The 19,702-nt window shown below is 38.8% G+C and overlaps 1 protein-coding gene across 1 annotated transcript in view; it reads left to right on the top strand.

Annotated features, from left to right (window-relative positions):
- UNC13C (unc-13 homolog C) overlaps nt 1-19,702 on the top strand; it is a 208,279-nt gene that overhangs the window by 142,598 nt on the left and 45,979 nt on the right. Inside the window, exons 19-20 of the mRNA XM_053462529.1 lie at nt 5,875-5,960; nt 19,308-19,434. Of these exons, the coding sequence (XP_053318504.1) occupies nt 5,875-5,960; nt 19,308-19,434 (213 nt within the window). The remainder of the gene's footprint in view (nt 1-5,874; nt 5,961-19,307; nt 19,435-19,702) is intronic.

Raw genomic sequence — 19,702 nt, 5'->3', positions numbered from 1 at the left:
ATTGGAAATGGTACAGCATAACACCCATCACTCTCACACACTTACCAATCAACACTTACCAATCCACAGATTCCACACATACCAATCCAGATTCCACACATACCACACATACCAATCTACAGATTCCACACATACCAATCCACAGATTCCACACATACCAATCCACAGATTCCACACATACTAATCCACACATATACCAATCCACACATATACCAATCCACAGATTCCACACATACCAATCCACTCTCACTGTCACTCAGTCTTAATGAATGATTTCCTACCTTCTTTTCTACTTCTTTTCTTCTTACAGCAGTCTTTTCTTTTTACAGCAGTCTTCCTCTTCGCTCCTCTTCTTCTGTCTTCTTTCGGGTCAGAGGGCACTGTGGGCGCGGCTTCAGTGCCGCCGGGGTTTGTTGTCAGATCCCGGCGGCACTGAAGCCGCGCCCACAGTGCCCTCTGCACAGCAGCAGTTGCCGCGCGGATCGCAAGAGAGCAGAATCGGAGGTCTTTAACAGACCTCCGGCTCCCTTGAGTGATTTTAAGCCGGGTTCAAGGGAACCGGCTTAAAATCACTCAAGGGAGCCGGAGGTCTGTTAAAGACCTCCGATACCGCTCTCTTGCGAGCCTGCTCCTCCAGCGGCGGACATTACTGTCCGTCTCTGGAGGGGTGCCGGGTGCCGGCAAGTTGGCACCCCCCTGATGAGCGGCACCCGGTGCGGACCGCCCCCCCCCCGCCCCCCGCTAGGTACGCTACTGAGTAGCGGAGTCACAGGATAGGGCCTGGTGCAGGGTGACTGCACCCATCCGGGTGGTGAGCATCTAGTTGGCACCCCCCTGATGAGCGGCACCCGGTGCGGACCGCCCCCCCCGCCCCCCGCTAGGTACGCTACTGAGTAGCGGAGTCACAGGATAGGGCCTGGTGCAGGGTGACTGCACCCATCCGGGTGGTGAGCATCTAGGGTTGTGAAGCCACACACCAGCGCCCTGATAAAGCAGCGGATGTAGTCCAGAACTAAGCAAAGGTAAATCCTGCAGGCAACCTGGAACAGGCATGAGACAGGACACCCCTCTACCGGGGACAAAAGACAGGACAGGTCAGGTCACCCCACAGGTTACATCACAGACTGACACACACACACATACAGGAACTAGTCTAGGGCTTTATGATAACTATCGGAGATTCCGTCACATCTTATGGCCATAGTATGCTTAGCCCACCACTACGCCAAAGTACTCCAATGACAGTGGGTCCTAACGCTAAAGCCTGCAGAGGCACGAAACAAACCAAACATGAAATCCAAACACATAACAATAAGAGACATACCCATAGACTGCAGACTGAGACAAACAACGGGTGGGGCACAACTATGAAGGAAACAGAGCTGAATTAAAGAGCAGAACTAGAAACAAGGAATGGAAGATCAGAACAGAGCATAAGGAAATCCAGGAATGGATTAAAGCAAAACAGAGAAATTGAAGCAAGATTGAGATACATGGTCTTTGCCTTTGTGTGGAATATATCCATGCAGAAGATTTTAATCTTAACTGATTACGGAAAGTATATATGAACGTGGTATGAAGAAATTAGAGTAAAAGTCAGGATAAGGTTATTAGAGGTTAATCAGTTATTGATACAATAAAAGGAGAAAGAGAGGAATGCGGTGAAGAAAGATAGGCATGAGTGTCATCAGAATACAGGTAGTATTGTAAACCTTATGACAATATTAGTTTTCCAAGGAAGGCATTTTTGTTATTTTGCAAGGTATCATAATTTATCATACCTGTGATATGTCTTGTTGGGTTCAGCCTTATATTGTTGCCAGCTTTCTTGTATATTGTCTTTTATTGAGCAAAAATGTTTTTCTTAACAGAACCAAGTGTATAAACTCTCACCTGAATGAGACCAGGAACTCTCAGGTTGGCCAATTAAAATGCTTTTTTTCTTGTACTACATGTTCAGAAACTAGTAGTATTTCAAGTCTGTGAAAATCTTTGTTATTAGTTAGTAATGCTAGAGAGGACAGGATATTTTTGAGGGCTACACACATTAGCACTCGGCAGCTAAAGTGACTGTGCATAGTCTACTGCTTTGTGGCTGAGCTGTTGTTACTCCAAGGTGCTTAAACACCACAATAACAGCACTTACAGTGGACTGGGGCAGATCTAGCAGAGCAGAAATTTCATTGACTGACTTGTGGCAAAGGTGGCAGTGTTGTGTTTAAAGTCACTGAGCTCTTCAGTAAGACTAATACTCCTGCCAATGTTTGTCTATAAAGATGGCTGCCCATGTGCTTGATTTTATACACCTGTTAGCAATGGATGTTGCTAAAACACCTAAAGTCAATAATTAGAAGGGGTGTTCACCTACTTCTGCTCATATAGTATATAACTGCTTGAAAAATGTTTTAAATGAAGCCAGCTTCATACATTTTATGAAACCCAGGTTGTTTTAAGACAAATATGTATGACCTATTACTCAATTGACCCTCCTCAGGGGAGAGCTAGTATTACTGACAGTCTCAAAAATAGCTAATATTAAAGTACCTTGTGAGTACTTTAATATGCATTATTTAAGCCCTTAGTTAATAATACTGTTTTTTATTTGTAGCACACTTCGTGACAATGGCTGTTTTAACATTTTTGCAGTTATTTTAGATGTATTTTATTTTCAGGCCAAAAACTGATTTCTTTGGCCTGATGATTTATATTATTAAATCATCCAAAACAAAATTTGTACCCAACGTATTTATGTTTTTTTAAGTTACAGAGCAATAACTACAACTAGCATATAGCTATTTGAAAACTATTTTTTTAAACTGGTCATCCCACCCCAATGTCCTATTTGGGATAGCTTTGAAGTCAGTCAATTCAATTTACCCACATGAAACCATATGTTTTTGGAAACAAGACAACAAGGGTATTTCAAGTGCTGGTATTTTAACTCTTTCCATGCACTAATTCTAACACCAGCCGCTGTTGAAATTTGTGGTAGTAATTTTATTTCCATACACATTATACTTTAGGTGTAAATTTACAGCTCCTACATCAGCCTTCAACATCATCTTCTGAGTACATTGACACTACCCATACATACATTTTTAGGGTTGTTTGCGGCTAAAAAGCTACATCTGGGACATTAGCAATTCAGCTTTTCTACTTGGAATTTTGACATATGTTTATCCTACCTCCAAGTCCTGAGACATCTTTGGACCCAGCCAATTTAACTTACTCCATAACTTAAATCATATATGTTTGGAAACTAGACACCCCAGGGTATTTCAAATTCATGCACTCATTTTACCACCAGTAATTATCAAAATTTGTGGCAGTATTTTTTTTTTCTTTTTCAAATTGTAGTTCAGGCATTGAGTTATAGCTCATGGCATATGCTGCAGCCAAACAAAACCCCAAATGTGTTTAAAATTATCTCCTGAGAACATTGATACCACCCATTCATAGGTTTGTCGGGTTGTTTGGGGGCTAAAAGGCCACATTTGGGCTCCATTGACTTGCATGGCTGAAAGTGTTTGCTTTTTCATGGGCACCACCATCTTGTGAATGGAAGCGCTTCCCACGCATGTGCACGTGGGAAGCTAGTTAAACTTAACCCCAAAATTCAAGAGACAGTGCTGAAATAGTATATCAAATGAAACCAAACACATCTCATGCTCAGAAAATTGTTGAAGGGCGAGCAAATGCATATTCTGCCGAATCTACCCATGCATTTGCAAGGACCACAGCATGTAAATTCCAAGAGACGTCTATTATATTAACGTTTATATTGGGGATTTTATTTATCTCTGTTCCGAGTTCATTTCTTTATTGTAATGTTTTACTGCCCCTTTAAACAAAATTCAATCGCTTTTCATAGTCAGTCTTTTGAGAACAGGATTCCAGTGTTATAATTAGATGATGAAAGGACCTTCTTGTTTTTAAATCAAAATAAGTTTATTGACCTAAAGTCTTGCATTTTAAGTCTTTGAATTTATTGAGCAGGATGATAAAAAAAATATTTCTGTATCAAAAATCCTATTCTACAATGTTAGCTGAGCCATGCTGAGAAAAGAACCAAATATTGATGGTAAACATGTCTTGCTGTGAATATGTTTTCTGCTAAGCCCACATGCACCCGCTACATTAATTAACTAGGCACATACTGCAAAATTTTCTATTTCTATTTTCAGTTTGGCTTGCTGAGCTCATCTGACCATGTTTATTCTTATTTATTCATTTGCAAAGCAAGTAAAGATTTGTGCAAATAATCAAACCAATCAGAGAAGACACATAGTAAAGAAGGGATCTGCTTTTAGTTTTCAGGGGAGGCAGTCAAGCTGATTTTTCAGTCTAGATGTTACTTGAGTGAGTCAGATTGTTGTCCTTTTTGCTTTAAATTTCAGATACATTCTGTACTATAACTTCCAGAATTTTTGTTGTATAAATCTGTGTTGGAGGCATGGCAGAAAATGGGAACGGGTGAGCTGGCGCCAAAAGTGGGTAGAGTCAGAGGAAATGCCACCCACTCAACTTGTCTGATAAGACACTTTCCATTGTTCGGAATGTTGCAAGGAAAACCACGTTGGAGGTGACAACAGCACATACCTCAATTGACTTTTCAAAGGATCTCCCTAACTGGCCCATGATCCCCAGTGTATGCAAATGCATCACGGTGGGACTGTTGGGAATTATGCTATACTTAGGCTTTGAATTTCATGTTTAATTAGAAAATGTTTAGTGCTCTGTTCTCTTTGATAAGCAATAGTTTCCATAGTTCAAAAACAAGGATCTTGCAAAATTACTTGAAAATAACGTAAATTAAGGAGAGAAGCTGCCCAGAGTTTACAAAAGCAAACTTGACCCTTTAAATACTTGTATGTAAAACATATCAAACGTACAAACCATATCTGCTTAAACTTGGCCAACTGATCATTAGTAAGTGTAAGTAGAACATTATAGACAAAACACTATAGACAAAACCATGAACTTGTGTCAAATGATAAATCATAATGTTTAAAAAATAAGAAAATTTCACTCAGCAGCACAAAAATATTAATATGTAACAAATGCAATGCTAAAAGACTAAATGGAATGCTAATGTAGTGTAAAAAACAAGTCTGTATGCTTGTAAAAGCTAGTGAAAACAGCTTAAGCATTGGCAACCAACAATATAATGTCGGTACTCACAGGACCCACGGGACTGACAGGATGCAAAAAGGCGGTTTAAAATGCAGCACAGATTTTTTTTATCTTGTACACAAAATGCTTCAAGGAGAGTTCCTTCTTTCACAGTGTGTGCGAGCAGCATCACTTTAACCATGGTGTCAAGTAACACCCTGTTCTTCACTGCTTCTTCCGCATTGTAAAAGCCAAACATATATCAAACAGAGATTGCGTCTCTTCCAGGCCTCTGTCTTCTGTTGTGTACGTCTGCCCTCCATTGATCACGTCATATACAATTGCGTGGCCATGTGGGTTTCCAGCCAATGTTTTGCGTTAGAGCCTATAGGGATACATGTCAAAATAAAGGCAAAAAAACATCATAATAGTTTCATAGTTCTAAATATATATATATGAAATAGTTAAAAGACAGACTTCACAATAAACTATAGGTCACAAGTGCACGTAAAAAAGACACCATCAATACAGATTGCATCAACATGTTTCATCGTTGTGGACTCCCATAAAAATGATTATAATGCTTGTGCTGATGTATTTCTATGTATTTGAGCAATATATACAGGGAAGTGTTATATATGGGAGAAGCTTAGCTGCTCTTTGTAACTTACAGAGTGAGAGATGTAAGAGAGAATAACTCCTGTCTTTTAAAAATGCACAACTGCTCAAATCAACAAACTAACCTAATCCTATCAATCCTAGGTTTCCCCAGGAGCTTAACATGGGTAAACTCAGCGCAGAGGTCATGTGGAATCTGTTCGCCCAGGATATGAAGTATGCAATGGAAGGTAATCATCACATTTTAATTATTTACATGTAAGATATCCAGTTAAGTTATTTTTTTCTTAAATTAGCGTCTAATTTAACACTTATGCAACCAGGTTATTTGAGGGGTTTTTTAATTTATTTTTTCCCTCCAAGATTTCAGCTTGTTTTGCACTTAAATTGTTCACGTTATAGGTCACATTAAAGGTGGAAAAAGTTGTGACATGATTTATCTTTGTCTCATTCTTTAAAATTACAATAACCTGGCATTTTACCAGGGTTATGTAGACTTTTTATATCCACTGTACATCTGTTTTTTTAAGTTCTATGTTTTTTTACTATTCTATTATAGCTCTTTTGTGTTTTACTTTTTTTCCCTTAATATATTACATTTAACGGCTGCCCATACTTATAACCCCCACCCCTTTCTGAATGGCCCCAAATAAAACACTAATAATGTATTAATTATGATTTTCAAGGAAAACTATACATACCAATATGTTTTTGGAAAACTGAAACGCAGCTAATACCCAAAGAGAAAGCCATAACAATAATAAATGTATTACATAACACATAAAAAGCTATGTAACATAAGCATTATCTTGTAAAAGCTCATTAAACAGAGGAACAAGACAGCAAAATTGATTCCTGTCCTTAAAAACATCTGTCACTTTTCTTACTACATTTTTGTGATTCCTTTTTATAGTATTTAGATTTTTCCCCTCTCTGACATTATAGCCATCAGCATACCTGGGAACTCCCAAAGTCTTTGCTTCCCAGGGTCTCTGGGTCGCTTTCTTCTTTTTTCTGGCCAAGGGAGCAATGTTCGGCCTCACCCACTTTCCTTCTTCCCCACCCCCAAAACATGACTAGCCCCACCTCCCCACACAGCTACTCACACTCCTTCATGAAGCCACTACTCCAGGGAGTACCAAGAGATCTTGGTAGCATACTCCTAGCGTCTCCTAGGATGTCCGTCAGGCATAAGCAGGGCCTTTCATGCAAATGTTTATTAATGTCTCACGATCGCTCAATGAAAAGTCATCTATCAATCCATGCAGTAGCTTAATTCATGTACTCTTTGTGATTGAAACAGGCTTATTTTTCATTTGTTCCCCATGGAGAGCTATTCTCCATACTTATAACATACATACAAGCTAGCAGCCACACACACGCACACACACAACCTAAAAAACACTGTTAAGTATACTGGTAAATGTTTAAGGATATACTTAAAAGTAAAAATCTTAAATATTTTTCATAGTGATTCAAAGGTCTAATAAAAAGCGTATCAAATGTATCAGATTTGAATCTTTGATACTAAAATGCTAATATATGCATGGCTTATTTTTTAACTTAAAAAACAGCAAGTGTGGTATGCATTATCCATTACATAACAGTGTAATGCTTGACATAATTGCAAAACTGTAAAACCAAGAGTGTTTTAGATTTTATAGCAGCAATAATTATAAATAAAGCTGAAAAGAAAGATGCCTCTTAAGCTGCAGGCAAAATTAGCTACATTAAGACATTATCATTTTCATTTATCATATTATGTTTTCGCTGTGTAATTTTGAAAATTGTGAAAGGGAAATCAAGAGAAACTACATACTTTATTCAATGATGTCTCTACACCTTAATTGGTGTTAAGTGGCTGGAAATCCAACCAGATCCTAGTAGATTCTAGTGAATTTGGAGTTATCTCAAGATTGTAAGCTTGCGAGCAGGGCTCTCTCCACCTAATGTATCGGTTTGTCTTAGTCTGTCAATTCTTGTCTTGTCATACCCCTTGAATTTATGTATTGTATTAAGCGCTGTGTAAACTGTTGGCGCTATATAAATAAAAGATAATAATAATAATAATCTAGACTTATAAGACCAAATTGACAATAACTTCAGTGTGAGTGGTTTCTTATTCTATCACAAAGCGTCACTTTCATCTGTCATACATAAATGTAATTATGCTATTTTTAGTGTATCTGTATTAGACATATTATCAGGTTTAAAAGCAAAAAAATATATATTTAACAGGCGTAAACAGACATCAAAACAATCATGTAGCACAAAGTGCGCTAGCATCAAATAGTTTTCCTTTGATCTTATGGGGTGTGCAGTGGTTAGGATGTGGAAAGGGTGCATTATTTTGCTTTGCTAATAAGATTTGCATGCTAAATTCACACATGTGTTTGAGCAGTCATCTTTGGATTGAAGGAAAATAATATGCAATCTTCATTTTTTGCTGAAGCCTAGATATTAGATGGATTATTGAGCCCTGCATGCAGACATAGCCTGAAGAGAACTGGTCATAATTTAATATTATTACATTATATTTATTAAAAGAGCATCTGTAGATGTTGTATAGTGCTATTCCAATTGCGGGGGGGCAGTACAAATTAACAATAACAGAGTGGAAGCATAGGGATGGTTTGTTCTGGAGGATATGGGGAGCCAGGGGAGGGTGTGGTGGTGATGATGTGGGTGATCACACTGTATTGTGTAGTAGAGGGAGAGGAGACTGGTTAGTAGGGTGTTGAATGATTTGAATGGATTAATGTTTTAGTAGTGTCTTGTGTGAAGAAAGGCCAACTTTGAAACATAGTTTGAAGACAAAGGTGACAAGATTTGGTGAGCAACTGGTTTTAAGGGATGAATGAGAGAGTGGAGTCAAGTGTGCTTGGGGAAATTCACAACATTGAAGCAAATATCAGGATTCAGATGGTTGGAGATGGCGAAATAACTAGATACTTAGCCTTGGAGATGTTGAGCTTCACATAGTAAGACTCTATCCAGGATGTGATTTCAGAGTGACAGTTAGTGAGAGAAGTTAGAAGAGCGGTTGAAGGGCCAGGAAAGGAAAGGTAAACTAGTATATGATTGGTGTAGACCTGGCATTGGGATCCAAATGAGGATATACAGTTGCAATCAAAATTATTCAACCCTCATTGCAAATCAGATTTATTGTCAAAATAAACATACTTTCAGCTGTTTGCAATGAACAAATCAAACAAAAGCAATTAAAACAGCTCAGCTCCTCAAATTCAACTGAAAATGCAATTTATTATGACTTCTCCAGTCTCAAAATGATTCAACCCCTGCATGGCAAGCATTTTAGTACTTAGTAGAGAAGTCTTTTGCTTTTATGACCAGCTGCGTTATAGCCAGACGCCAGCTTCTGTGAGTTTTCCAGAGAAATCTTAGCCCATTCCTCATGAGCAATGGCCTCCAGCTCAGTAATATTTGTGGGTTTGCATTCTGCAACCACCTTATTCAAATTACACCAGAGATTTTCTGTGAGGTTCAAGTCAGGTGACTGGGATGGCCATTGTAGAATCTTTCTGTCCTAGTTCTGCAACCAATACTTAGTAGAATTTGAGGTATGCTCCAGATCGTTGTCCTGTTGGAATGACGCCCAAGGTTCAGTTTCCTCACAGACAGCATGATGTTTTCTCCTAGGGTTTCCTGAAACTTCAATTAATCTGTCTTGTCTTCTACACACTGCTGGTTTCCAGTGCCAGAGTATGCAAAGCAGCCCTAGAGTATCACTGAGCCACCTCCCTGCTTAACTGTAGGCAGAGTGTTTGTTTTTTACTTGGTGAATGCTTTATTCTTCTTCCTCCAGACATATCGCTGATCCATTGGTCAGAAAAGTTCCAGTTTTGTTTAATTGTGCCACAGAACAGAATCCCAAACTTCTGTGGCTTATTTACAGTATATGATTTTGAGCATACTTTTCTTGTGCTTTTGGGTCAGTAGTCCATGTCTTGGAGTTCTTACATGAAAACCTTCTGACACTCAAACCCCTAGGCAATTCATGAGTTCCAGCTCAAGTAGACCTAGTGCATCTAATGAAGCCCTTGATTAGTTCAAGTGTGCTTGATACAACATCTGTTTTGATTATTTGTGTTGTTGTGATATATTCTATTCAGAGGGTTGAATCACTTTAAGACTGGAGAAGTCATTATCAGTTGTGTTCTCAGTTAAACACTTGCTGCCAGCTTGTTGTGTCTATACAGATAAGAGTGTCAAAAAGCACAACTGACACCCTACTTCTCATTTTCGGGCAACAAATTCCATTCCCTGCTCATTCAGTTTGACTAAAAATTTAGAGGCAATTATAATTCGGGAACAAAATTCATTTGCCATATCCCAAACTCACTCACTGTCTCACACAGTCATTCTCGTTCATTCACTCTCTCACACTCTCTAAATGTTCCCGTCTTCTCTGTTGACCACTTAAACTTCTGCTGACCATTTCCACCTCTGCATCTTCTTCATATTCTATCTTCTCTTCGATCTTCAATCTGCTATCATCTGCCTTCGTCCGCATCTCAGCGGACATAACCCGGCAGGAAATTTTGCCAAAATGGTGGGGCTTGCAGTGATGTTCTTTCCCCGATCCTCCAGTTGGGAGAGAACGTCACTAAATGCTTTGTGCTTTATTTTTTTTAGATTTATGGGCGTCTGGCCTCCTTTTCGAGAGGTTCGTATTCCAAAATTCTGTAAATTTGCAATTCGTACGAATCCGAATGCATAAGTCTATATATTACTAAAAATTATAAACCTCATCACAATTACTGTGTTTGCCTGAATATAGGCCGCACTTTTCCCCCCACTTTAAGTCTTTAAAGTGGGGGTGCAGCCTATAATCGCGGTTTAGCAAAGGGATGCTCAATTCATATTGCCCGACGCCCAAACATGCAGTTCCGGGCACCGGGCGGGTGTTTTTTTTTTTCATTTAGCCCTGTTGCGGGCAAGCAGGTTTAGGATCTCGATTCCCCCTCCCCCCCGCAGCGCCTCAGGGGACCTGGATCCTCCTCTCCGGCAGCCGTGGACGCCTGCGTCATAGAAGCCCCGGCGGAACTGCCACTAGCAGAGGTTGTCTGCGCGAATGGCCACAGCTGGTGAATGTCTGTGCGATGGGCGTAGATAACCTCCGCTGCCGGCACTTCCGCTGGGCCTTTTATGGCTAGACACCAGAGAGTCTGGGGGTGCATTGGTAAGTTGGGGGGAGTGGCACTTCTAGGGAGCAGAGTGGCATATCAGGGGGGAAATTACATTTCTAGGGGTGCAGAGTGGCATATATAGGGGTGCAGAGTGGTATATCTGGGGAGCAGAGTGGCATGTCTGGGGGACATAAAGCATATATGGGGGCATAAAGCATATATGGGGGAGCAGAGTGGCATATCTAGGGGAGTAGGGGGGAATATCTATAAGTAAGGTGCATTATGAATTAAGGGGGACCTTAAAATGGCTATTGGTTTTCTGTTTGTATATGACATATGCTGACAAACTGATAGATACCAACAATGTTAAAATACATGTATTCCTGTTCATTAGGTAAAATAATGTTTTACCATAACACTATGTGTATGTTTTCTTTAAAAATATTTTTTCTTTAAAATACCACCAAACTTTAAGGGTGTGGCCTATAATCGGGTGCGGCCTGTAATTGGGTGCGGCCTATAATCGGGTGCAGCCTGTATTTGAGCCAATACGGTACATAGGACTGGAGTCTGCAATGACAGGTTTGTTTGCTTGTATAAGAGAGACAGAGGAATGCTAATCATCTGCCGTTAACAAGCAAGATTGATTGTGTTCTAAGCAAAGCAAGGTCCACTGGGTAAAACAATTATATTGCATCTTTCATTTTTTCTCAAGTATTAGATCAAAGAAGTCCTAGCTGTCTTCATAGTTCCATTTATTGGCTATGTCCTTCACAAGGTGAATTTCTAGAATGTTGAGTGGGTAGTGTTTCATGTGAATAAACATAGGTTGTATTATAACAATTCTTAAATAAATAATTCGAAGAACAAGCCTTTATGACATGAAAAAGGAAAATAATCTAGGTTTCTTCTGCCTGATTGTTTTCTTAAAGTAAGGCACAGTTCTTATGCAGCACATATGGCTCAGATATCACTTTTAACTGTGAGCTTTCTGACGACAACTTGTTATTTTCGTGCACAAGATCAAACAGCACCTCAAGGGATGTGAGGAATATTTATCTCCCTCTGTAGGTCATTGTAATCACCTAAATATATGATAGTTGTTAGAGATGTATTGTGGAAAACCTAGTAAACACAGACATGCATTACATTTAGAAAGCATGTCTTTAAATAATGTCCTCCATTTTATGTCAGGTATTTTCTTAGATTATATTGCAGACCATGACCCTTCAATAGAACAGAGTTGTAGAGGGTCATATTTATTTTCTGTTTTCTGTATCAGTTAGTGTGCATTGATTTATGTTTAATGTTTTATTGTATATATGCATAAGATTTAGAGGTTTACATTTAGTTATATTGAAGGGCTGGTTTGGGGCTCATGTAGAAACTTTTCAAACAGGAGGATGGATGACCACTGCCCAGAAACCCTTGAGAGCTGCAGAAAGGTCACCTCAGAGATATATAAGACTCCAGAAATACTTTGTTTGAGTCACTATGAACTAAACACTAAACCACATGAATTATTTGATCCCTCTTGTCTTGGATTTGCTGTAAGCCCCTAAGGAAGTGGTTTTTAAGTATGAAATGTGGTCAGCTACAGGAAAAGTGATTGTGTTCACTGCCCATGTAGAAGATCATTCACAAAGATACCTTTAGCCTCACGTGTCTTCAGTCAGTTCCCACTTTAATCCATTGTGGCATTACTGTCTTTCTCAGCTTTAACAGGTTTTATAATCTAAAAAGCTTGTAAAACACCCCAAACAGGCATCTGCGAAGACAAAAAAAGACACTAAATTTGCTTTGTGTTTCAGAAACGCTTATTTGGTTTAACTTTAAGTATGCTTTTTCAAGGTAAAATACATTTCCAACTCTATATTGACCACAACACTAGAAATAATTTGCTTTGGTTCACATTTTTTTGCTGGTAAAGATATAAACAGTCACAGAGAGCTTTATGTTCTGTGTATCTTTATTGATTTAAGAAGCCTGTGTTTATAAAAAGAAAGACATCAATATTTGTACAAAAGTTAAAGATTTTATATTGACATTGATCTGTGTTGCTTTTAAAAGTACAAATATTTTTGTATATCCTTGTAATTCTGGGCATGCACCTCTTAACTCTTTCTTAAGCCTTCCACATCTGTTGGCATTTAATTTCAGAACTATCAAATAATTGTCTCGGACCAGTATAGATGAATTTAAAATGCATGCTGGTGGTGAATCCTGATGTTTGCCTGTCAGTAGATAGATCAATGCTAATGAAAATGTCTATATTGTATAACTGGATTTAGTGGTTAGCTCTGAGCATTCTCCTTTATAACCCTTAAAGTATTTGATATAACACGATATACAGATCCGTAAACTCTTTTCACTCAGCAAGGTTTATTTTTATATATTGCAATGGGTGCTTAGGGCTCATTTATCAACAGGGTTGGGTGTCCTGCAGTTGGAGCTTAGAGCTTCCTATTGAAAAGGTTGGATACCATTGTGGTGTGCTGAGAGCTTCATGTTGAAATAGCAGGTGTCCAGCGAGGGGTGCTCAGAGCTCCTTATTGGAAGGTTGGGTGTCCAGCAATGGGAGCTTAGAGCTTTCTAATGAAAAGTTTGGCTGTCAATTGAGGCGTACTCAGAGTTTGATAACGAGAGGGCAGATGATGCTCTGACCTCCTTTTAAAAAGTCCATATTCCGGAGAATGACTGATTTACTGCACCCCATCCTTGGTATATTATACACAATTGTTTTCTGTTTCTTTTGAGAATGCACTGTGGATTATATCATTATTATTGCCTCGTTTATTGTGACTTATCATGATAAATGAATTTATATGCTTGGACACTATACATACTAAAGCCTATTACTTACTGTATCCATTTGTTGTTTTCTTCTAGCTCTTCATAAATCTCACGTATCCGTGTCTTTGCTTTCAGTACCTACCAGCCCTTACTGACAGTTCCATATTTTTTGTTTAATGCTGCCAAACATCAACTTGGAACAAAGCATTCCCATGTGTGAAAACATATATTCCCAACGGGACTAGTCACGTGCTTACACAAGCTTGAATCTAGCCAGATGACACACAGCAGATCTCACTAATACAAGTAGTGATTCCCTTCTCAGATGTTACTTTCCCCTTTTTTTAATCTTCAATCTTTGACAAGGTTATATAACCCCGGTAACACATGAAGTTTTCAGATACCACCTTGTAAAAGTAGTTATACTTGCTTTTACAAAGCCTTTTGATAAATTCTCAAGTGTATTGCAATTGAAGGTTTGACGGGGGAACTGTGCTTTATTACTGTTATCCTATTGTACATTCATATATGCATGTTTATGAGATTCAGTAAATCTGAAGACGTCTTTTTTATAAAAAAATGCAAAAACATTTTGTGATCCTCAGAATATGCAGAGAGTATTCATCTGAATGACATTGGCTTTTACTTTCATAATGTGCTTTGAGGAGAGATGTGGGAGTCAATGTGCCAAGCATCTTTTTAATCCTTTAAGAGCCAGAAGAGTCAGGAAACCATTTACATAAAATTGGCTGATCTTTTAACATTGCAGACTATATTGGCCCTGCATATCTTACTATGCGCTGTGCACTAAGCCATTCTTGCAGCATAACCATGAAAAAAATCTATTGGTCGCCAACAGAGTCGCTCGTACAGACTTTGAACTCCTGGTGCCGTAACTTGGCCGGGAGAGAACGCTGGTCTCCCTGCTCTATCAGTTAAATGTCCGTACGGATGACCAATAAAGTCGCTTGTACGGACATTTAACTGATAGAGCAGGGAGACCAGTGGTCTCTGCCGGACAAGTTGCTGCATTAGGATTTTAAAAGTCTGTACGAGCGACCAATAGAGTTGGTTGGTTGATGCCAGAGGAGGTCCCTGTAGGTGACCAATAAGCTCACTCGCACTGCCCTGTAAACCCTGACGGCGAACCTACAGATTTCCGCTTCCATCAACTCTCGCCATGTTGCGAAGATAAGGTAGGCTAGATGGGGAAGGGACCAGGGAGATTAGTAGACGAAGACGATCACTACGTCTACGTTTTAACGCCGCTATCTTCGCTTCTTCGTGCCTAAGTCAGTGTTGGGAATTTCCTTCTAAGCTAGCAAAATGGCAACTCTTAAGCTAAACAAGCTTCTCCTAGACCCTCATATACAGAAATGGCCATGAAAATAGCTCATGAGGCATTTTGTCTCCTAAGGAACATGTTAAAGAACAGAAATTTAATGTGGATGTTCAAAATCAGGTGGCGCAGCAGAGGTCTGGTGACAAGTGACAAGTAAAAACTGTATCAGGAAAAAAAAGAACTAATCCACTCCCCTGGGGGCCCCATTGTTCTGTGTTTAATTGTTGTCATTGAAGGGACCAATGTAAGAACTTGTCACGTGTTGACTGTGCTGTATCAAATTTGTGGTTTTGGCATTATTGATGGTTTATCAAACTTGTTTATACAATGCTGCCACTGTTTAATATGATGAAAATATTTAAATGTTTAACTTGTGAAATTAAGCCTCATGGTAATGCAGCAGTTGTTTTTTTTAGAGAGGCTTTTCTTGGTAGACATTCTTCTACATTCTTCTATGTCTCCCCACAGTCATAGTTTGTGACTGTCCTGTAGTCCCAGATAGCTGCCCCATTGTCCCACTTTTGCAGACAGTGGGCTACTTGGAGTGATTCCCACATCTTCCCAACTAGTCCATGAGCCCCAAGAGCTGTAAAATCAATGGAGGTCTGCGCACTTTTAGACCTGCTGGGGGATACACTAACAGTGCAAACTGTATGTCATTTGAACAAAATCACAAAATAAGTTACATATTTATCTTTGAAATAAACGATCACGTATCGCAAGTGTGAATCTGTTAATTTGTTGCTAACCTTTAGTTCAGTGTGATGATTTTATGATATATTTCTCGTTGTTGACGAATGACACAAGTGGCCTAAGTTCAGGAATACAAAAACTATATGTGCTATATAGAATGATATTTATTTGTAATCTTCAGTACATATAAGACAAAAATGACTTGTGTGTTTAGAAGATTAATACCCATCAAAAATCAATGTATTATATTGATCTCCCCATTGAAACAGTTAAGCTGGTATATAACAGAAAAGATAAAGCACAGTTTTTTGCTTTGCTATAAGATGGGGTTTTGCTAGTCATATCACAGTGGAGTCACAGATAAAAAGTGAAGCCACCATGGATGAAAAGTTATACAGCAGGCTAAGAAGTAATTTCTTTGCAGAAATCAATACTATGGTTGGATTAAATGTGGCAGCATCTGAAACAAAGGCAAAGTCTACTAAGATTGGAATTTATAGTTTTATTTTGAAATAATATATCTTGTGTAGAATTCCAGTCTGATCATTCACAAATAATTCTAAAGTAAATATTGCAACATTTCTAGCAATGCATAAACTTTATATGTATTGATTATTTGTTTTAGTAGTACTGTATACAAATACATTTTTGTAGTTTAGCTAATAACCTGTAACATACTTGCTGTGACTTACTTAATAATCATCCATTTGCCCCAACCCATACTGGTGGTAGCCCTGTGACTACATATGTGTCGGGGATCTACCTCTGCACCCGCACCTTCGGCCGCAGACCACGCAGTTGCGGAACACACAAACAAATACCAGGCCGCATCCCCGGCCTCTGGTACGGCACAGCAAGTAATGATGTCGGGGGCGTGTCCTGCGGTCTGATGACGCAGGAGGACAGACCGGGGGCAGGACAAGCGGTGGTGGACAAGTTACCACTGACTGAGATATAGGAGAAGGAGGGTCTCTGAGAGCCCAGGGGAGGAGTCAGGTTTTGGCAGACTATTTAAACCTCCAGCACTAATCCACCATTACTTGATTTTTCAAGTCCCTTCCTGTATTCCCATACCTCCTTGCTGGATACATGTTTTTTTTTTTATTCTATGGACTTTGACCGTGGCTTGCTTATGGACTTTGCTGATTCTCTCTACCCCAGACCACGGATTGCTGTACGATACTATTATTGCTCAGTGGAATAAAGCCATTGCTGTTATTATTATTTATTGTTTTATATAGCGCCATCAAATTCTGTAGCGCTGTACATATACCAAACCCTGGTTTTGCATCTGCTACTTTACCTGGTGTCTCTCTGCGCTGTGCTCCAACCCCTACACACCTGTCAATATGGCTAGCTATACCCAAGAGGAGAAGCTCTTGGTAGATTAACCCCAAGAACCTCACAGGCATGCTTATGGGGGTCATTAAAAGATTGCAAACATTGTAAATCATCTGGTTGTAGAGTTCTATGAGCATCTCATTTGCAGTACATTTGGACTTGATTGTGGGGGATCCATATATATTTTTGAAAGAAAGTTTTATGTTTTTACATTTTGGTCTATAATAAATACAATATGATAACACCTATTCCTAAACATCACTTTACTGGTTGCTCTATGGCAAAACTCACTCCTTATTTCACCCTTTGCCTTGGAATGTTCTTCCTTTTATACAGAAAATGTGAATTTGCCTCATCTTTAATTGTTTTTTAAAAAAAACGCTTAAAACCCCTAAGAAAAGTGTGGCTTCTCTTAAAGTAAAAAACACATTTGAAAGTACTTTTCCTACTATACATTCTTCTGCTTTCTTTACTTTATGCTTTATACTGGGAGTAGTAGTTTGCTCTAATCTCAGGGCATGAAACCAGATATGAAAATCTTCTTTCCTATAGGACCCCTTTCTTCCTCAGTCAACCATGGCCGTTTTCTCTCTCAACCATGGCTGTTTTCTGTGATTAAAAAATTATGCAGCACAGAATCAAAATTGTGTTGAATTCATAATCACATGTGCACTAAAACAAAAAAAAAAGTGCAATTTATGCGGGTTATCAACTTAAACAAAAAAGAAAAAGTGCCAGTCAAGGCCCAAGCCACATACCTAGCCTAAGCAGGCCAGGGCTAGTGAAGGAAAGATAAGCAGCTAGATGAAGTTGTAGTGCACTTGTATAGGGTTATCCTGTGATGATATATTGCATGGTGTGATATGACTGGTCTTGAGAGACCCCAGTTATGGAGAGCAGCAGCATCAGTTGATCCTTGTGATTGAGTGCCTCAGTTAGATTTTATTTTTTCTCTAAGTAATAGAGTAACTGGATTTAATTAGCACATGTCACATCACATTCTTTAAGCTTAGAATGATACATAGGAATAGGTGCCAGTATCAAGCTGTTAATGACTTCTTTTTATATTCCCAAAATGTGAAAAATGGAGGTGCGTATTTTGCGTATTTCTTCCATTATGCACTCCAGAAATTCATTTCAGGATGCTTACAAACACATCACCTTGATGTTGTGGAATTTGAAATGACACATTCTGACTACTATAGCGTATTTAAGTAGATAAAATCCGAAGGCAGAGTGGGCTAAAATTGCTCAACTAAAGATTTTTTCTTAGCACTTTGCTGTAAGCTTATTTTTTCAATGTTTACTTGTTTGGAAGCACTAAGAGCATTAGGTTGAAGACTTTGAAGTTGAAGTAACCTTTTATCTTTTTTTGGAACGGCGGCTGTAATTTGTTAACAAAGTAGAAAGGAGTACATCATAAAAGCTTAAGTGTATTAAAAGCAGCGAGGATTACTAAATATACTTGTTGATTCATTTTATTGTGTGTGAGAAAAAACAATATCAGAACTGAAATAATAATAAATATAAATCAGCCTTTTTCTGGAGGCTAGTTAGCCAATACCCAACCTAAAAAAACACATCATTCTAAGAGTCTCTACCAGTGTCTGTACAATAAGCCCTATAGGGCACAGACCTCTTTTCCTAATATATGCATTTATATTCCTTACCATTTATAATGTATGTATTACTACTGTACTTCGTACACTTCTGTACTTATTAAATGTATTTACAATTATTAACAGTAACATCAAAGTTGATGATATACAGAATTTACAGTAACATTAACAACATGCTAAGACATATTGGTGCAGAAGTAGAAGAGTGCCCTGCTGTTGTGACCTTACAATCTGACAGAAGGTGAGAGACTGCTTGGGTGAGGATGATTTGATTGTAGCCAGGGTGAGGATAAGAAGTCAGTGGCATGGAGATATCGAAGGTGGGGTGGACAGATGATTTCCTTAGGATGCAGGTTGACGTTATTAGGAGGGTAGGTTGCGTTCTTCTCTGAATAGGTGGACTTGTAGTGAGTGTTTCAAGTTAGAGTAAGTAGGAGAGAGCCTAACAGATTAAGGTAGGGAATTCTCAAGTATAGGTAATGCATAGTTAATATAGAATAAATGAATAGGTACAATACAGAGTAATACAGAGTCCATAACACACACCCCTATGTCACATCACTTGTTTTGTATGGAATCTCAGCAGCAAAGCTGGTAACAGTGAATAGTATAACGGTGTTTAAATCTGTTTTATTGTAGAACATGAAAAGCATCGACTATGCAAAAGCACGGATTATATGAATTTACACTTCAAAGTAAAATGGTTTTATAATGAATATGTTCGAGATCTTCCTGCATTCAAGGATACAGTTCCAGAATATTCTCTGTAAGTTCTGTTTCTTGATTACGATTTTGCTTCAGGATATTGAATGACTACTCAATGAAATAATTTTACAACAACTTGTAACTAGAACTTTTGCCAGTTCATCATATACTCTGTGGTGACCTGATTTGCTGCCCCATTTGCCCTTCTATAGTTATTTTGCTAGCCAGCTCCTTTACATTGAATATGGCTAGTATTTCTATGGAGTAAGTAACTGTTTTACTATGTTGTGTTAGTGTAGTTGTCCCTGTAGCATGCAAACCTTGATAAC

The sequence above is a fragment of the Spea bombifrons genome, chromosome 4 (assembly GCF_027358695.1).
Source record: "Spea bombifrons isolate aSpeBom1 chromosome 4, aSpeBom1.2.pri, whole genome shotgun sequence".
Classification (NCBI taxonomy): domain Eukaryota; kingdom Metazoa; phylum Chordata; class Amphibia; order Anura; family Pelobatidae; genus Spea; species Spea bombifrons.
This window is presented reverse-complemented; position numbering and strand designations above follow the sequence as displayed.